This window comes from Bombus vosnesenskii, unplaced genomic scaffold (genome assembly GCF_011952255.1).
Source record: "Bombus vosnesenskii isolate JDL3184/JDL3185 unplaced genomic scaffold, Bvos_JDL3184-5_v1.1 scf7180000013463, whole genome shotgun sequence".
Classification (NCBI taxonomy): Eukaryota; Metazoa; Arthropoda; class Insecta; order Hymenoptera; family Apidae; genus Bombus; species Bombus vosnesenskii.
Genome location: NW_022883066.1, coordinates 1 through 21418, shown reverse-complemented (window position 1 = coordinate 21418; position 21418 = coordinate 1). Strand labels below are relative to the sequence as shown.

At 30.2% G+C, this 21418-nt stretch overlaps 2 protein-coding genes across 2 annotated transcripts; both read right to left on the bottom strand.

The window, feature by feature from the left end:
- Window positions 1–5: 5 nt before the first annotated feature.
- On the bottom strand, window positions 6–17301 carry LOC117238364 (the record flags this gene model as incomplete). The annotated part of the gene is made up of 19 exons (XM_033503218.1): window positions 17100–17301; window positions 13570–13942; window positions 11674–11798; window positions 11372–11538; window positions 10408–11301; window positions 10166–10332; window positions 10053–10092; window positions 8598–8765; window positions 8253–8391; window positions 2723–2926; window positions 2452–2586; window positions 2184–2360; window positions 1941–2092; window positions 1789–1871; window positions 1138–1470; window positions 770–1037; window positions 594–676; window positions 289–508; window positions 6–200 (listed from the first exon to the last, which is right to left on the bottom strand). Coding segments are annotated over exons 2-19 (3792 nt in total), but the record flags the coding sequence as incomplete, so codon positions are not given.
- Window positions 17302–17837: 536 nt separating this feature from the next.
- LOC117238363 (RNA polymerase I-specific transcription initiation factor RRN3) lies at window positions 17838–20644 on the bottom strand. Its single transcript, XM_033503217.1, has 8 exons — window positions 20457–20644; window positions 20055–20258; window positions 19736–19955; window positions 19553–19661; window positions 19264–19416; window positions 18694–19182; window positions 18443–18621; window positions 17838–18357 (listed from the first exon to the last, which is right to left on the bottom strand). Exons 2-8 carry the CDS (start codon window positions 20256–20258, stop codon window positions 18008–18010), a joined length of 1704 nt encoding a protein of 567 aa, XP_033359108.1. The 5' UTR covers window positions 20457–20644; the 3' UTR covers window positions 17838–18007.
- Between the last annotated feature and the right edge of the window lie 774 nt (window positions 20645–21418).

The following is a 21418-nucleotide window of genomic DNA, read 5'->3' as shown; positions in this document are numbered from 1 at the left end:
TGATTCTCAGCCTTAGTTTTTAGTTTACCATCTTGTGTGGGAAAATTTACAGTTGGTATTGTTATATTTCTATCTCCTTTTCCTGCAATCATTAAGTTAATCAATAGTTTAGAGAGTTCTTCCCTTTTCCTTGTTACTACTATTTCCTCAAACCAATTTTTCAGTGTCTTTATTGGCAATGTATAATCTTTAATGGGATTCTGGAAAAAAAATTTATTATTGTACAATTTGTAATGCTACCTCGTCTACCAATTATACCAATGATATAAACTAAAAAAATAAACCTACTTTAAAGAAGCTCTCTACGTATTGTAATACATATAATCCGCAATCAGTGAAATTTGATTGCTGAGGAACTTTCAACGATGCTCCTTTAATAGTATCTTTTGAAAACACTTTCTCATTTCCCATTTTTGCAACATACTCACAGCTTAAGTAATCTCTTAATGTAGCTACTACACGTGCTCTACTTGCCCCCGCAAGAGAGTCAAATATTAATATGCAGGGTCTATAAAAAATAAAATAAAAATATGAATAAATATAATATCCTATTTGGAACGTCACTTGTTTTAAAAGTATATGCAAATACTTACACTTTTATAGTCTCTTTCTCCTGCTGTATATTTGGTTCAACATTTGAAGATAAACCTTTATTTTCTGCATTTTCTGATTCATCCTACATTAGAAATTGCCAATAGCATATACTTTGATACATTTATAATTTATTATAATCTATATTAAAACACAACTTAGTTTGCGGCACACTTACATCATCTTCGCTATCCATCTCCATTTCTTCGTCATCGCCTTCAGCTTCGTCTCTTTCTGAACCATCATCACCTTGATCTATAGTCACAGTAGTTGTCACTGGTTTGAGAGTCGTACTTCCAATCGTGACAGCTTGTAGTTTTACTTCCTTTAATTTTTTACTTTTTTGTACAGTCTTGTGAACATCATTTTCATCACATCGTTTTGGCTGTGCAAAAACTTTACCCACCAAACCAGGGAAACAAATAATAGCCAAAAACCAATGGGCACTGTAATATTATTTTATATAACAAGTGTCACTTGGGAATATTTTAGATTAAATAGAGACATAAAAACAGAATTGAGCATTTGAGAAAGATAAGTACTTACTGTTCATTTATAGGAATTATAATAAAATCTTTTTCAAATATGTTAACGTTTTTCGTCCACTTTTGTACTCTTGCATGTCTCTTGGCAGCGGGTGAAAGAGGTACATTACTTTCACCTGCTTGAGCATGTGGACTTGTTAATCGTTTATAAAAATATGAACTGAATACATGAGTTCTATGTTGATCAGATTCTGATAAAACCTCCAGTGTCAAATATTTTAGATAGAAGTCTATAATTACATCGTTTAAAAACTGATCCTCCCCAAGACATAAATAATCTTCAGTGTTAATCGCTATACCGCCTTTTGCAGGTGGTGGAGGATATACAGTTATTCTGTAAATAACAAATCGTACATTATACGAAAAGTGAAAACTGTTAATTGTAAAAAGGAAATGTTTCAAACAAAAGTGGAGAATATAAGAAGAAACAGATTATGTTAACATTTATTTGACCAGCTTTGAAAAATATCCCGAGAATGGAGAAGTTTCAATATTAGTTATAGAAACTATAAATATAATAAAAAGTATAAGTTTCAATTAAATATATTAATTGTTACCATCAACTCATTCCCAAGTAAAATAAGAAGAGAAAAAAGGAAATAGTATAAATATGATTATTTATTCTAATTCTGTAATTAAATTTGTTTCTTACGTCTGTATACCGCCATTGACATTTGAATTAGTTGTTGTTCCAGTTTGGTTTTCTTTTCTAGATGAGCTTTGTATTTTTAGCTTCTGAAAGAAGGCGAATTATATTTGAGAGATAGTAATTTTACATACTTATCAATAACATATATTACTCACATCTTTCGGCGATGCTCGTACAAGGATATCATTTGCCTCCTTTGAGCTTAATTCTTCTAACAAGCGTCTTCGCGAAAATAAAGATTTTAGCACAACTTTCGATTCTTCGGATAATTTCTCTGGTAGTAAAGTTATACGTTTATGTGTATGATCTGTAAAAATATTAACATTCTCATTTCATTTATAATTATATAGATATATGTAAAATATATTATAAAGTATAATATATTTTAAAGTTGATACCTTTTCCAGCAGGATCGTAATATGGCCCTTTTGGATCCTGCATTCCTAATAATTCGCGAATCATAGCTCCAGTATTAGTAGATGTATAAAAGAAAAGCACTGGCATTGCTTTGCCAAAATGAATTAGCACTTTTACTATATCTTGGATTTTAACTTCTAATGCTACGAAAGTTTTATCTGCAACAAAAATGCGCGAATATTTTTATATGACAAATACCTATCAAAATAACATATAATTATGAACATATAATAATTAGTAAAGGATTACCATCTTCTAATAGGGGTACACCAAATCTTACTCCAGTTTGCGAGATTATGACTCTCTCTCGAGGAACATATTTATAAGATCCTATCCTTACTGTTCGACACAACAAAGAAGTATGTGGAGATTGAAGAGAATTATCTGAAAATATTTATTTTCACGTTTTCTCATTTTATATATAATTACATTCAAAATGCAATAAATTGGAATCAACGTATTTTATAGAAGTCATATACATATGTAAAATACGTAAAATATGAAGCATATTGCAAGATACCTTTAATATCTTCACTCTCCATAGCATAATCAGAACTCACGCTAGAAATAGAATTGTTCGTAATTACGGGTTCCTTCTCAAGAATGGTTTCCATTTCTTCACTAAAATTATTACTTGCGTCGTTTGAAAATATATTGTTACTAGAGCCGTCCGATCTTTTAATTTTGCCTTCCTCCTCTTCGTCAGATGATATTGTCAGACACTCTGTATAAGAAATATCATGTCTGAGCTGTCTGTATGTCATAAGATATATAAAAGAATTCACTTCAAAATTTTTGTTGTATATAAACATAATTATAGTAATAAAGATTATTCGATTCAATTGTAAGACACAAAAATACGGTAATAGAAACAGTATTTTTCTCAAGGTCGTTCGTTCCATGTTTTTCTAAATTATTAATGCCTTTATTCAAATCTCTAACATTACAATAAAAAAGAAAAAGAAAGTATTAACTTATTTATATATTTAGACACATCGCGAAATAATATATGAGACAAGACCTACAACACATTTATAGTTCGGAAAAATTCGAAAAAAAAAGAAGAAAATGTAAAGCTTTAAAAAATTTACAAATTTAAAGAAACATAAACTATTAATATTTTAGACGTTTAGCATGTTTAGACGTATAACAATAATAATAATGAAAATTAATACATATGTATATGAAGTAGTGTTTACTATAAATTATGTCATTATTAACATGAATGTTATCGTCATCGATCATTTAACAAGTAATCAAAAGAAGCTAAATATGTTACTTCACATTATTATGATTTTAAACAATAAATCACTTTTAATCATGGATATAATCTCTTGTGTAGACATGATTGTATTATAGATATTACTTGAATAATGTGTCAAATATACAAAGTAGCAAAGTTAGGATGTACATTCAAATAAATATTTCTTAAGCATTTATTTCTATATATCTTTCACATCAAATATCTCGCAGTTCGCTGTGGAGTGCCGAAGCGTGCAGACGTGTCTCTAGTGCCCAGCGTAGTTCGAAAACAACACGTGTCGCCCAACCGTCGAAAGAGAACACAGCTAAGTGCCCCTTACCCCCTAGGGAGAAGAAAATCCCACGCACCTAACCCCAACACGAATACTAGCCTCACAGCCTCACGACTAGTTGTTCATTCCGAATTAACTAGCTCGATGATGGCCCAGCAACCGCGACCAGGCTCTCCGGAGCAGACTCGCAGCTACCCCGAGCTACCCCCCCCCCCCCCGTGGCAGAAGTGTAGCAGAACTCTCCGCACTAACGACGCTAACACTACAAAGAAGAGGAAAATAGAACCAGCAACGCAAATAAACACACACAACAGGTTCGCCGTATTGGAATCCTCAAACGACGCCATGGAAATCGTAGAACCGCCATCAAACCAACACTCACAGAGAATCCCCCCTCCCCCACCAATTTTTGTGGACGACGTCATTGACATACAGACAATGACCAAGTCCCTAGAGAGAGATACCAGCAAGGAGGAATATAACCTTAAGATAAGCAACAACAAGGTGAAAATACTACCGACGAACCCAGAAGCTTACAGAAAACTCACCAAGACACTCAGGACCCTGAACGCCAACTTCCACACCTACCAACTTAAACAGGAAAGGCCTTTCCGGGTGGTCCTACGAAACATACACCACTCAGCAGACATAGACGAACTAAAATACGAACTCTCAAAACTCGGCCACGAAGTCGTCAACGTAAGTAATATAAGGCATAGAGTCTCGAAAGACCCGTTATCCTTATTCTTCCTAGACATTAAACAAAAACCGAACAATAAGGAAATATATAACATCAGTCGCCTAATGAACGCGATAGTAAAGATCGAACCACCGCTCGTGAAAAAAGAAATAGTGCAATGCAAAAGGTGCCAAAAGTACGGTCATACGCAGAAATACTGCAACCATACTTTCCGCTGCGTTAAATGCGCAGGCATTCACTCCACTGACCAGTGCGCCAAATCACCGGAAACCCCAGCGAAATGCATCCACTGCCAAGGGGACCACCCTGCCAACTACAAAGGCTGCCCAGCATATAAAACACTATACACGAACAGGTACCCTAAGCTCAGAGCAAAAGAGATATCCAACCAAACACCCAGCCCGCCGAAATTCACGACTACCCCAACCCCCTCAACCAACCAAACACCCAGTCCTACCAAATTCATCTCCACCTTAACCTCCTATGCCCAAGCAGTACAAGGCATCCAAAATAACCTGAACAGCCAAAGGAACCTTCCCCAAAACAGTGTCCCCAACCCACCTAACACAGACAACTCCTCAAGGCTTGAAAAGATAATAGAGAATCAATCAGAGCAAATAAATCACTTGCTATCGCTACTAACACTCGTCGTCGAAAAATTAGCACGCCCCGACTCAAAATAAAACCAAGGCGCATAGCACTCTGGAACGCCAACGGTCTAGCGCAACACAAACTTGAACTAGAACTCTTCTTAAAACACCAGCAAATCGACGTAATGCTCGTATCGGAAACCCACTTCACCGACAAGAGCTACCTGAAAATAAATGGTTACAAATTCTACCATACCCAACACCCCAGCGGAAAGGCCCATGGTGGCACCAGAATAATAATCAAAGCAAGTATTAAGCACTACGAACTTCCATCATTCCAGAAAGACTACCTCCAAGCAACAAACGTAGCAATAGAAGACTGTCATGGCTCAATCACCACCTCAGCAGTATACTGCCCTCCCAGACACTCCATCGCCAAAGAAGACTTTGATAACTTCCTAGACACCCTGGGCAATAGATTCATAGTTGGAGGAAACTATAACGCCAAGCACATCCAATGGGGCAGCAGACTGGTTACAGCAAGAGGCAAAAACCTCTTAAACAGCATAATAAACAACAACCTCAACTACCTCACCACATACGAACCCACATACTGGCCCACTGACACCAACAAAATACCCGACCTTCTCGACTTCTTCATAACTAAAAATATCCCATCAAGACACGTCCAGATCAACTCCTCGGCTGATCTCTCCTCTGATCATCCTCCTGTGATAGCAACAGTCAGTTCAACAATCATCGAGAATACATCTAATGGCTCCATTCACAACCAACACACCAACTGGCAGCTCTTCAGAGAAGTCTTTACACACTCAACCTCAGCCTTCACCCCACTAAAAACAAAGGAAGATATCGAAGCAGCCACGGAATACTTAAACACGAGCATAATAAACGCAATCCGCCTCTCCACACCGACAAAGCCATCTAACAGCAAACAAGAATATCCCCAATACATACTAAAAAAAATAGCAGAAAAACGTAGACTAAGAAGAGTATGGCAGACCCATAGAACACCGGAGGGCAAACTTAACAACGCAACTAGGAAGCTATCCAGAACTTTAAGAAACTATAGAAACGACTGTTTCCATAAATACCTCGCCAGCTTATCCCCCACAGCCGACGCCAACTACTCACTATGGAAGGCCTCCAGGAAACTCACACGCCCCCCCACAAATAATCCCACCTATCCGCCGTCCGCAAGGTGGATGGGCGCGAAGCCCTATAGAAAAAGCCGACCTGTTTGCTAAACACTTGCCAAAAGTATTCAAACCCCATTCCCCCCGAGCCGCCGCGGACGTTACTGAATACCTGCACACCCCCTTCCAAATGTCCCCTCCTATCGAACCCTTCTCCTCTGCAAAGACTATAGAAACAATCAGTCGCCTAAACCCCAAGAAAGCAGCAGGACACGACCTAATAGGCAATAAAGTAATCAAGGAACTTCCCACAAAAGGGATAGCACTCATCACATCGATTTTTAATGCTATCCTTCGCCTGGAACACTATCCTAAGGCCTGGAAAATCTCATTGATTACCCTCATCCCTAAACCCGGTAAACCGATATACGAAACCTGCTCCTATCACCCAATCAGTCTTTTACCTACCCTGTCCAAACTATTCGAGAAGATGCTCGCGAACCGACTCCTTCCAATCCTAGAGAACTTGAAAACACTCCCAGATCACCAATTCGGCTTCCGAAAACATCATTCTACAGTAGAGCAAATCCATCGCTTAACTCATACGATCAGCCAAACACTCGAAAAGAAAAAATATTGCTAGCGGTTTTCCTAGACATCCAACAGGCATTCGACAAAGTATGGCATGAAGGGCTACTATACAAGCTCAAAAAGATCCTACCCCACCCCTACTACTCCATCCTAAAATCTTACCTAACCAATAGACAATTCATGGTTAAATGCCTAGACGCCACTTCCGCAACATTCCCAATACAAGCCGGCATACCCCAAGGTAGTGTCCTCGGACCCCTACTGTACTCCATCTACACTGCCGACCTACCTATATCAAACGATATAACAATAGCGACATTTGCAGACGACACAGCGCTATTAGCTACCCACGCAGACCCGGTAATAGCCTCATCCACTCTCCAGCGAAGTCTCGACTCCGTGGAAAAGTGGTTTCACAAATGGGGCTTCAAAGTCAACGAAAAGAAATCCTCACATGTAACCTTCACGCTCCGAAAACAAACCTGTCCCCAGGTCACCATCAACAATGCAACAGTTCCTAGCAAGGACACAGTCCGATACCTGGGCATGACCCTGGACAGGAGACTAACGTGGAAGACACACATCTCAGATAAAACGAAGCAACTAAAGGACAAACTAAAAAAAACTCTATTGGCTCACGGGCCGACGCTCCAAACTAAACATACAGAATAAAATTACCCTCTACAAGACCGTAATAAAACCTGTCTGGACCTACGGAATCCAATTATGGGGAACAGCAAGTAACTCCAACATTGAAATACTCCAACGCTTTCAATCGAAAACGCTAAGATCCCTAATTGACGCACCTTGGTATGTAACCAATGAAACAATACACCGCGACCTCAAGATACCCACCGTCAAAGAGGAAATAGCAAAATATAGCGACAGATATGGCAAAAGAATCAACAAACACCAAAACCCCCTAATCACTGGGCTACTCGATACGACGGACCAGATTCACAGGCTGAAGAGGCACTACCCGCTAGACCTAAACGTTAGATTCATTTAATTATCCAAATTAAGCATATGCACTTACTTATAATACTTATAAATTATACCTATCTATAATAAGTATTAACTTATTGTAAATAAACAGCCGTGTCACTGCGCCACGCCAGAAAAATTACTGAAAATTCTCAACGCGAGAATTGATTGTAATTTCAACAAATAAATAAAACAAAAAAATATCTCGCAGTGTGTTAGGCATACAATGTAAATACATACCATTGATTTTTGTTTTTAATTTCTCTTTAGTTCAAGCACTAAACAAAACATATGGTTCCATTTAAAAAAATATTGATGACCTTGAGAAAAATATTCCTTCCACTATCATATTTCCTTTTGGAAAATTGTGTTATTTTGCTCATTTTTCTTTCTGCTATATTTAGATGCAACAGAGATGTTCAGCCATACTGTTTAAACTTACACAAGATAATATTGTATCGTTGAATAAAATCATATAAATTATTTTTTCTACCTGGCTCTTTATGAATAGGCCTTGGTCTTGAAACGCCACCTCTTCCTCTTCCCCTTCCACGTTTATACACAGACCCATCTCGCTCCAATTTCTCTAATTTTGCCGATGAATTTCGTTCGTTATTTTTCTTGTAAAAAGTCTACAAAAAATGAACATAATAATACAAACCTAAAGATTTATATTATAAATTATATTTGTATCATAAAGTATTTATATTACATTTCGTAAAATAGATATTATAATGGACTTTAAATTAAATTTATACGGAGATGACAAGTTAATATCACAAATTTTAATCTTAGATAGATCTAGAATATTGATTTTTTAGAGCCTTATAATCCTTACGTCAATAGTTAGCATCGTTTCTTTCTTTTCTTGCATACCCATTGTCATTGATATGGATTTCACATCTTTGGGTAATTTTCTTTTACATCTTAGACATCGATTAAAGTCAATAGAACTGATACCGCAATGGGAACAGACAGCCAACATTCCTTCAATGTATATAGGTTCCTGCAAGACATATCGAAAATAATAAATAAAAGATATGAAAAATACATTTATATTAAAAAAATATCTTTATTATATGTAAAAGAAATAAAATTCATTGTTATGTAATATGTTACCATATTATAAATAAATATAATTGTGCTATGATAATAGAATGATTAAAATTTACGAAAAACGTGGACCATTCAATGTGTGCACTGTAGTCATAATTTTAATATTCTACATTCTATATTTTTGTTTATTTAATTGTTTCAATAATAGTATTTGTCTATATGACAAATGATGTATGTAAATGATAATTTATATGATGTTCCTAATTAATAATTATTTTTGTCAGTAATTCCGTTAAAATTTTTAGAAATGCTATGTAAATGCCCTTAATGAAATAAAAATTTAAATTTCATGCCAAAGAACATTCTTAGCCGAAATATAAAAATTAAATATCTAATTTAAACTTATACTTAACAATATAACTATATCATTTAATATATAGATTTAACAATTCATGATAGATGTTACACATGTATTGCTATACTTCGATTTTAAATTAAGGTAATAAATTTAAAGAGAAATTTGATGTGTAATTACTCTCTAAAATTAATCTCTATGTGTAGCTTTTCAATGTTTAAATATATAAGCAATTTAAAAAGAGGCTTCATGCATTTTACACATTGTTTCGTCAATATTAAATAATTTGTTACTTTCATGCAATATCAATCATTACAAATACGAAGAGATGCGTCATATAAACATTTTTGTGAAAAAATGGTTCAATCAATTCACATATTAATTGCATTGAAAATTCATGTATCAACCAAAATTTATATATTAATTATTTATGACATTTATTTTTCACATAATTCTTATGATAATTTGATTTGTTATTGTTTCATATTTTATTATTATTCATTTTTATTCTGGTAATAGTTATATAACTTAGTTATGACGTTAACATTCATAGAAATTTTATAGATTTTTAGTGCAGTTACAAACTAGCTTTCAAGCTAGGCTTCAAAAATATATACATCTATGTAATATATTTTATTTCATGTATCAAAATTAAAATAATTTTTATTTTATTATTCCTTCAAAAAGAGATTGAATACTTCTCTAGCATGATTTCATTTTAGTTAAGCAAAACATGCTTACAGTGTTACTGCTTTTTATGCATAAATATGAAATACATAATTATAAAAATGTTTATATAAATTATATTATTACAAACCAAAAATTAAATAAATGTTTTATATATTATCAGAAGTTGTATAAAACTAAAAAATTACAACTTACCTCATTTTGTTGTACAGGATTACTATTCTCATCTGGTGAACTGAAATGTTCAATATAATATATAAAAATATTTTATGTGTTAACTTCAATCAGTGATATATTTAAAAGCTTACCTATGAGAATTCTCTAAATTAGTATTTGCACTATCTTGAGAACTATCATTTTCACTCATATCATATGAAGCAACTGCACCAGGCCCAGCTTCTACAATGTAATTGATACCCAACATAGGATCGGAAACTAAAGAGACACTTGTTTTTCCACAAAATACAATGTTTGCCTACAAATGCAAATCATTTTTAATTAATTCAATTAATAATTTTTGTAAAATTTCTTTTGGTGACTATTAACATACCTGTTCCAGTAAATCTTGAACTGTACAATCTTCGTTAGGTATGTCAAATGTAATTAATCTCTGTTCACCATTTGAAAGCATAACTAACATTTTTGCAGTATTTCCTTGTATTTGAGGTTGAACTTTAGTATTTGTTGGATTATGAATAACTTTTTCAAGATAAGCGATACTTTCAGTAGAACCATTTTCTGAATCAGTTTGCGAAGGAAAACTTTGTTGATTTATTGGATCTTTTTCACTGACTGATGAAGATTCCAGAGATTCAACATCCATAGTATTAAGCACATTTTGAGATGGAGGTGAAAGTGGTGATTGTTCATACTGAGATTTTTGTGATATGGTTTGTTTCTGAAATTGTAATTGTGATGACGATGACATTTGTTTCTGTTGTACTGAATTTGTAGTTGTTTGTTGCCGTGGATTATTCAATGAACTTTGCACTGACTGTGAAGCAATATTTGATAATCTCTGCATATTATTTCCTTGTAATCTTTGATCATTTTGCACTTGTCTTTGATTTTGCATTTGTTTTAATCTTGTTTGTTCCATTTTAGGCTGTTGCACTTTTAAGGAACTTTTTGGCAAGGTAGGAGCTTGAGGTCTACTATGAACTGTACTCAAAGGAGAATGTATTTGTGTAGAAATTTGTGTCACATTCTGTCCAATGGGACTAATTGTTTTATTACAAAATGGTGTAGATGCTCTGATAGACGCATTAGCGTTTGGTATTTGAGTTCCAATGTTATTTGTTACATTCACCCTGTCAATGGATGATGTTCCTATTTGTACACTATTTGTTGATAATCGATTTCTGTTTTGGTATGATTTAAGTGGTTTTCTTTTTACAATTTCAGTATTCGATGAAGATAATTCACAAAGTCCATGTAGAAGATTCTAAAAATATACAACTGTTATTGCACTTAATAATTTGCAAAATAAAACTATTATGATTCTTTACACTTACTTGTGAAGAAGTATTATTTTGATTTTCATTTAAATTGCCAGTTTGAATTTTTTCTGATATCAATGCATTCTGTTTTGAAACTGCATTTACATTAATACTATTTTCTTGCATTTTTATCCATTGTATTTGTTGTCCATCATTATTACAACCTATAAATGTTTTGGAACCTAAATAAGAAAACAATGTTCTTATAAATTGCTTTATTCCTTCATTGTAACCATAAAACTTTTCCTTTCACATATTAGTGTAAATTCTTTGATTTAATGTACTATTAAGATGATATACAAATTCATTAAATTTACCTTTATTATCCACAATGTTTACAATGTTCCCTCCTACAGTATTATCATTTACTGTCGTAGCCTTTAATACACCTTGGGGTGAAGTTAATTCATTTGTATTTGTTTTGATTATAAAAACGTTTTGTCTGAAAGTAAAAATGCATCATTTCAATAAGTTGAAATATGAGAAAACTCAAAACAACAAATATTTTAACAAAATAGTGCAAACTACTTCCTGTCTGAGTCATTAGTATACATTTATAAATCAACTAAATATATTTCTAATGAATGGTTCTGATGACAAATTGAATAAATTGTGATTGAAGATATGTTTTATGGTCCCTACATGTCAATTATGTGTATAATGTTTATAAGTGAGAAGCACGAGGAAAAAGGGGTGCATTGCTATATTTTAATTGCATTCTATAAAATATAATTAATTCTTCCATTTCATATATATTCTGATACAAATACTATATTACCAAATACAAAATTTTTAATTTTATAAGGTCAGCACCATGATACTTTAATACAAATACTATTAAATGGATTATGTTAATAAAAAGTACATTTTAATGTACTTGTATTATAACTCATTGCATACGAACTTTTTAAGATAAGTTTGGTAATATTATTGTTATGTGAACAATTAATTATAGAACCCATAGAGCTAACAGATGCATATAAATCATTAAAAAAAATTTAGGAAAAACAAATTTCAAAACACAGAAAATTTAATGTGATATAATTATATGTATACATAAATGGCAAATATATATTAATATTTAATAAAATAAAGAAGTTCAGAAACATATATTTCATCATATTATTATTATTTAAAAATATTTGGTTTATTAGTGTACATTATACCTTATATTTGAAATTGGTTTATTCTTTCATAGTTATGTGTTCCTATCATGTTATATGATTATAATTTTATGATATTTTATAATTTTAGCAAATTGTTAATACATTCGATATTCAATGAATGAATGATATAATTACACTTATTTGTTGTGTTATATTTCTATACTTGTTTGTTGTGACTTATTTCATAAAGTGACACGAAGTGAATAATGAAATTGATATGATATGCCCAGATTTTACATGCTTACATAAATTTACTATGATTTAGATTACCCAAATACAATATTTCATTATTAAATCAGTAAACCTACTGTGTAATTACAAAAGATTTCTTTGAGGCACACATGTACAATACATATACATATACATATACATATACACACACATATATGTATGTATATATATATACACTAGTGTAATATATTTTAAATTTACATTTCAGTGTTACAAATAAACAATGCACTATTATTCTTAATAATTTTATTAACAGAAGCAAATTCATAACTTTTTTAATACATCATGTTTCTATATATATAGCTAGAAGACAACCTTAAGAAGTTTTTATTAATATGCTATATTTCTATAAAACATATCAAAACAGACATAATTGTCTGTTAGAATTACAAATTTAAATGCTGACACAATATAATTTTATTCTAAACACATTATACATATACATGAAATTATATAAATCTATTTACAAAATTGTGTGTAATTAAAATAATTTATTTAAATTATTATATAATTGCAATCGTATTACATACTATAAAATATATTTTCATAATGCAACATGAATAAAAATATTTGTTATATTCTAATAACATGCTGTATAATTGATATTTAGTTTTCATAATAAGCACCACATACCAATACCCCCTTTGTTTTCCTCGAGTATCTAACAGTTCTTATATTGCAATATGTATATTAATGTGTGTGTATGTGTATATATATATATACACACATTCATACACACACAAAAGACTAAAAGCACGAAGATACTACACTGCTACTTCAATATTTGGATAATTAAAATGCATGCGCACAAATTACCCTTGATCCAATTGTGTTGCAGAAATTTGACTCCCTAAATTAATTTGCTGTGAAAATATCGCTTGCCCGCTGTTTTGTGGTGCAGTGGTATAAGCCAAAAATTGTTGAGAACCATTACCACCATTATTTATGTCTTCAACAACTAATTGTACACTTTGTCCCTCAACAGAGCAAATTCTCTGTACTTCTTCAAGTGTTAATGTACCACTGGCATTGGTCACGAAATTATAATATTGTGCCATAGTATTTAAGACTTAAATGCTTGCAAATATGATTTTTTGTCAATCAATGTAGATCAAATGAATCAATGTCACTACTATGCCAAATTACACCAGTCCATCAGTATCATATCTGTAGAACGATGAATTAGTATCTGCACAATAAAACCTATTAAAAGTAATTTAAGATTACTTGTGTTTTTCTATGATATATGTTTACATAAGTTAAGCTTTATTATTTCATAGAAAATGTGAATATAAAAATACATAAACAAACATTAAAAATAAAAATGTAGTGTAATATTAGATCAGGTTAAATTAACCTTGGTTAATGATAATATATATTTGCATCACTGCTTTTTGGAATGCATATTATATTAAATTTTTGTTCAGATTTGTAAAACCAAAGAATAATAACATTACTGATGATAGAACTGTTTACCTATATCAAAAGAATTACATATACCAATTATAGATAAAAAATCACATATTTGCAAAAAGTATTTTATTCCCAAACTGAATGGCAATTATACTTTTTCTTAAATTAATACTTTACATTTATTTTATAAAATCTTTTTTTTAATTACATTTCATGTATATTATGATAGATGTTTAAAATAGGTATATATTATATATGTATATATAAACTAGAACAAGATCTTATTGAACTACAAAATATAACATTAATAAATATAGAAAGCATACCAAAAATATTTTATTTTATTTATAAATAGACATAAAGTAAAACTTCTTAAGTAGTCTCCTCCACACAGCTTTTTAAATATTGCTTAAAACCACCTTAAATCACATCACAATTAAAAATGAAATCTAAACATAAATTTCTGTTGCAAGATCAAACTATATAAAAATTGTTGTACAACATGTGCTTCAAAGATTTACAATTTTAACAATAAAAAGCTATTATTTTCTTCATGTAAAGAATATATTCTAATAAACCTTATAGACAAAAATATCTTTCTAATTTATAGTAGCATGCAAAATTTTAAGAAAGAGAATTTGTATGATCTTGAAATTATTTAAATAGCATACAGACAAATTTATGTGAATATTAAATTACACAATTTTCTGTACTATACAATGTTTAAGAAGTTTCATAATATATTTAGGTTTATTTTATTTCACATTGTGAGATACGTCCTATTATCATATATATAATACGTATTCTCATATCAATAGCAATAGCTTAATAAAAATGTAAATAATATATTATTGAGAATATGATGTTTAATGTCCTCTATAAATACTTCATTAACAAAGAAAAACTCCTACTACACAACTCCTCCTTTACTCTACACTACTCCTACTTTACTACAAAACTCCTACATTATTAAAAAGTAATGATTTCACTATTCTCTAATAATATTAACTAATAGAATTTACATAATAGTTCGATTTATATATAATTAAAACTTTTATGATTGTCTAAATATTTTCTAAAATTTTGTGCATTTTCGCTAATATAAAATATTTATATCTTCTGTTTACAAAAATGTAATACACATATACATACAGTATATCTTGTTTATTTGTACATGCGCTATATTTCCTTAATTATTGAAAATACTAAAAAATGTTTCATATGAAAGTTGTTTGATTTCATGGGGGAAACTTAGTAAGATATTGTTTACATATTTAAAGAAATTTCAATGCCAATGTAACTTCTTTAAATGGAACTACATGTGTACATTTTTCTATACATTATCTGATGCATTTTTTGACTTTAATCTAGTAAAACTTATCATATGAAAGACAAGAAAAGACAACGCTGTGTTTTTATGTTTACGATTTCTTTGTCTTCCAAACAATAAGTTTTACAAAATTGAAATTAAAATATATTTTAAACTAATCATTTTTCAACCCGAGTTCTTTAATATGTACTTTCCTGTAGAGAATTAAAGAATGCATCAGGTGGCATATAAAAAAATGTAGTTCAATTTAAAAAACATTATATTGGCATTGCAAATCCCTTTAAATAAAAAACTAAAAAAATCTTGTTCTCTCACAAAATCAAACAATTTTCATATGAAACATTTTTTAGTATTTGCAATAGTTAAGGATATAATAGCTTGTAAACCGATAAACAGGACATGCTATGTATATAAACATATTCAATAATATTAGTGATTAAAATATTCTTTTGATAATAAAAATACAGTTTTCTCACAAAATTATTTTCTCCACCCCACTTATTAAAATTACCTTTAATTAATATATTCAAATAGTTCATAGAGTGCTTTATACAGAATCTCATAAAGTACTTCTGAATAAATGTGAATAATATAGTTCACAACATACATGTATAAAACCATATAAATCTAATCAAGTACAAAAAATCATCGAAAACATAGAACACAGAAAAGAAATTTGTTAATAAAATATAGTTAATAAAATATTGTTAAGTATTGTTAATAAAATAAGCATTGTAGTAAGAATGTGTTTCTAAGATATTTTGTTTGGAAATTTGTATATTTTTATTATCACTTTGTCAATAACTATAATAATTATTACTCAATGCAATAAAAATACATGATTTAAATATATATTTTACAGTTACAATAAATTTTCAATAGATTTAAATACAAGAGATATGTTGAAATTCAGATGAGGAAATCTCTAATAAATTATTGAAGTTTTTATAACACATGTAATATAAGTTAATAATTAATATGATATTTTGAATTATAATATGTAAGTATGTAAGTACAGAATAAAATTGAATGTAAAAATTATCTCTACTCTGTGCGTGTAGGTGTGTGCGTACGTGCGTGCATGCGTGTGTGCGCGCGCGTGTGTGTGTTGTGTGTGATTTCTAATATTATTATTGTTTTTACACTTGTAAATACAAAATGAGAATTTGGAATAATATCTCAATTATGAGAAATAGTTAAATTTCACAGAATCATAACCTAGAAAACAAAGAAACAAATCGACCTGGTTTCCATATATCCGTTAAGAAATTAAAATAATAAATTAAAAGTAAACACGTGCACTAGAAATACACATATTACTATGTATAATAAAATATATTTACAATTCAACATCTAAACGTGCGAAGTAAATGACGGTAGAACTGTTTGAGAATTTTACCATAACCTTATTTCAAAATTTCAATTATCTTAAGCAAAAATTATAATGAAATAGCACTAAGAACATTTACATTTTGCTATGTTATAAAGCTATTTTATTGTCAATTTCATATAAAAAACATGCGGAATTACCGACTTGAATATGAATCGACGTCTAGTGCACACGTTATAAATTTTTTATTAAATTGACAACCATGATACTTACAGTTGTTTGTGGAAGAAGAAATAAATACACAATCCCGAATTCGGCAGTAGTAAATACTCCTTAGATTGTATTCTAGTTATTTCGCTATAGTTCGCGCAAGTAAATAACAATTCCAATTCGCCATTTTACGTTACCGTTTACGTGAAAGAATCGCAAAGCAACCGATAGACCGCAAAAGATTACGCCACTGCGTCACTGAAGTAGAATTTCCGGGTCCGGTTTTCTAAAACATTAACGGCGCGAAATTTGGTATGTTATGCCAACTACAGTTTTTGTGAGATGCCAATATAACGTATACTTAATTTGTGTTCATTATTTAGTGATACAGTCGTTATATTGTTAAAATCTTACTTCATTCACGCATATAAATAGAGTTAATAATGAATATAGGTAATAATTCTCAAACCTTTCTAATGGAAATTTCTTAAAAGTTTATAATAAATTTCACGTTATAATACTACAATTTGTTACAAACGATTTATTTTTTAGATTTTAATATCTTTAGAGAAAATGAATTATAAGATAAATATATTGTTCATGTTTTTAAATTTACAAGGAACTAGGAAGTAAAATTCACAGATAAAATGTATTTAAATGTAATTAGAAATTTAATACAAATTATAGATTATATTTATTCTACTTCTATAATTATGAAATTTTACATATTAATATTTAGAAATTATAAGTATAACAACAAATTTGCGTATATCTCATTTACTTTTTTATTAAATTAAAATTTTACATTTTATACAAGTTTCCAGATTTATTTTAGAAATACTATATTTGTCTGATCTAAAACAGTATAATATTGTTTTTATAAATATTCGGTTTATTTAAAAAGATGATTACACAGAAATGAATTCAGAGTATATTAAAACATATTCTGTGTTAAATTTTAAGAACTAAATCTAATATTCAGTCATGTATTCAATATATCCTCTATATTTCATACTTGTTCTATGTGCCCTGCTATTAACGTTATCACGCAATACAGGAATTATCCTCTGTCCACTTCGTTGTAACGTATAAGTATTAAATGGGGAAAAGATTTCAACTGTAGGTGTTGTTCCTTTTTTGCTATCGAAAAGAGGTAGTTGATTCCGTGTGTTATTTTCAATTACGGTATAACAATATGCCAATTGATATATTCGGGTAATTTCTGCAAAACTATGTGCAATTTCAGGATGACAAGCTTTCAATGGGTTTAGTTTACAAGTTATAATTTTCGCTAAATCCAACTCTTGTAAATATAACATGTCTGAAAGCAAATAAACAAATAATATCGAACGTTAGTAGAATTAAGAAAAGATGTATATATTGTTTCATTAAAATGATGTATTTACATTTTTTTGAATCAGGATAATCATTATGCCTTTTAATAATTATAAGAAACAGTGCTTCACAAACAGAATAAAATACACTGTGTTCTTTATTTCCATCCTCTATATAGTTTGAATGATCCTGCATGTTGATATAATCATGTATCCATTTGGATATTTCAAATTGGACTGCTTTTACTAACCTAATAAAAATAAAATATATAAAATCTTTATGTATACCTTTTGTATTATGTGTTACATTATTAAAAACATACCCAGTTGTAACGAATGTTGCTGCAACAAGTAAACTAGCAATATATACTACAGACGATTGTCGTATAATAGAGGGTACATTAGGATTAGATGCTTTCTGCCATAACCAATCTACAAAAGCCTCCGCAACAGCTGTTTTAAAACTACAAATATAGAACATAATATACTGCACGTATTGACTCGCATGAGTGGGTAATATTACTGTTTCAAATATTTGCAATATATCAAAATAGAGACTTCTTAAACATTTCACTTGCAAAACTCCGTTAATAAAACAACAGTTGTACATATATTTTAGGATCAGTTCCATACACATATCCAATTTATGAGCTATTGGATGTACTTCATCTGTTTCTGTTATATTATTTTCTTCAACAACATTATTCACATTACCAAGTATACTGTTACATTCACTAGCATCGTCCATTAAGTCTTCATCTTCTTCATTTTCTATTTCTGAACGTGGTATATTTACATCTAATACCATTAACCTATTATGAAACAGAAATCACTTACAATAAAGAACTTACTTTTCATCCTAAAATGATAAAATTAGATTACAGCGATATTACCTGTTAATAATTAGAGATAGAATATCAGATCGTAACTGTGGTGCGTAACTTAATATTTGAATCAATGCATAAACATAAACTTCATGCGTACGAGTTCCATGAACAATATATGGGAACCTTGCTCTAAGAGATTGCAATAGAAGTTTGCTTGACCTTAAACAGATTTTTATAGAAATTATTATATTTTTAAATTTTACTTATGAATTATATACATACATTATTTATAAGAGAGGGGGGGGGGGAAGAGCATATTTTATAAAATACTAAAAATGATATAGTAAATACTTACATTGGCACAACTTTCAAAATTTTTTGAAGGACATTATGTATATGATTTAATCTTTGAATATCTTCTTCTTTGCATTTTTCATTTTTCCATTCATCATCGTTATCCTCATCTACGCAAAATAAAAATTTTAGTTATAATCCATCGTTAGAGCCACTTATATAACAATAATTTCTTAAAATATACCTGGTTTAAATTGTTCAACTAAACTGTCTATTGTATTTTTAGCATAATGAATTTGCATACAAATTAAATCTTCAATAAATGCTTTGTAAGCAGATGTGACATCTATAGAACGGTTTGTCCATTTTATTTGTAGAAGCGTTTCTACAAATACTTTGTGGATAGGACCAAGTAATGATATACATTGTCTTACATTTGATAAAAATTCTATTAAATCTGTGTCCTAAATTGAAAAGTAATAGATTCAAATTAGAAATATCAAATAATATTTAATCGAATAAAACTAGGATAATATAAACTATTTCAATAATTACTTAAATACCTTTATATTTGAATCTCGTAGAATACATATTAAATCTTCATAATCTTTTGTTCCATTACCAGCTTCAAAATTATAGATAATACTTTTGAGATTTTTTGGAAGTTTGAAATGTACTCTATTAGATTGTCTAATAAGTTGTGATCTAACTCCAGGAGATTTTAGAATCGACGAGACACTACTAACCCTTGAAGATACAACTGACATCTGTTGAAAAATAATATATTTATCGTTTAAGGTAATTTATCTAAAACATAATTCTAATATCACAAAATATACTAATATTAAAACTGTTAAAAAACACTATGTAATGCTTATAATATTTATTAAAACTACCAAGCACACGTATGCAAAAAGGTAAAGAGGTTATGATATATGGTAGCAGAAAATTTGAACGATACTTACTTTTACAATTATATTTATAACTTTCTAATGTGATAATACTTTTAATAATTTCAAATCATACATCTGTTTACATTTCGAACTTGTATTACTGTATAAATATTACTAAGTATTCTCACTCGCTTTCTCTTCCTACATGTGACTGGACAACCGCTTCCACTGAATACGTACCATTGATTAAGTACAAGATAGACCTGATATTCAATACGTTTTCATCTCCCGTGTTTTTGGAGCCACCTGACCATCTTATAATTTTCGTGTTGTATGCGACATTATCGATTAGGTATAGTAGTGGAATGTATATGATAATTCACCATAACAAATCACAGAGGGCATAAGAAACACAGGACAGAAACGTTGGACAGGAAGTTCGATATTCTGTATCTGCCTATGTTATGTACATATGCGTATGCTTATGCGAAATGTACATATATATTTACTTTGTCGTGTACTATTTGGTCGTGTCTACTTTATCCTTAGTCGTAATTAATAATGTTATGTAAGTAGTAACTACATGACTACGCCATTCTTTTTTATCCACGTTAAATTGATTTTAAAAAAGATTATTTTAACTGGAAACATTGAATAATTAATTTTTTAAGGGATGCAAATAGATACCTATCCGTTTTGTACCAAATTTTTATAAAATTCGTAGGAAAATAAAAAGGAAATATATTATCAAGTAAATATCATTACACACTAAAAAAAAAAAGAAAAAATATCTTTTTTAACGATTAAAAGTTTAAAAATGTGTTACATTTCTATAACAGAACAGAAAAATGTATTCAATAATAAAATATAACGTAATCATTTTGGTTACATTTGGGTAAGTATAATGCAAATAATTAATTACACCAACCAATTTATAAATGCAACACAGTGGGCATGTTAAAATACTATAACCAAGAACAAGTCATATTCTGTATTTTTACCATCATTATTATAGTAGAAAAATATTATATATA

Bases quoted from the DNA above. Each gene is read 5' to 3' on its own strand.
- LOC117238363 (XM_033503217.1), bottom strand. From the start codon at position 20,258: ATGTCAGTTGTATCTTCAAGGGTTAGTAGTGTCTCGTCGATTCTAAAA. The intron at 19,183-19,263 runs GTAATATCGCTG...GTTTCATAATAG, and splicing joins CTATCTCTAATTATTAACAG to GTTAATGGTATTAGATGTAA. The intron at 18,622-18,693 runs GTATGTTTTTAA...TATTTTTATTAG, and splicing joins GCAACATTCGTTACAACTGG to GTTAGTAAAAGCAGTCCAAT.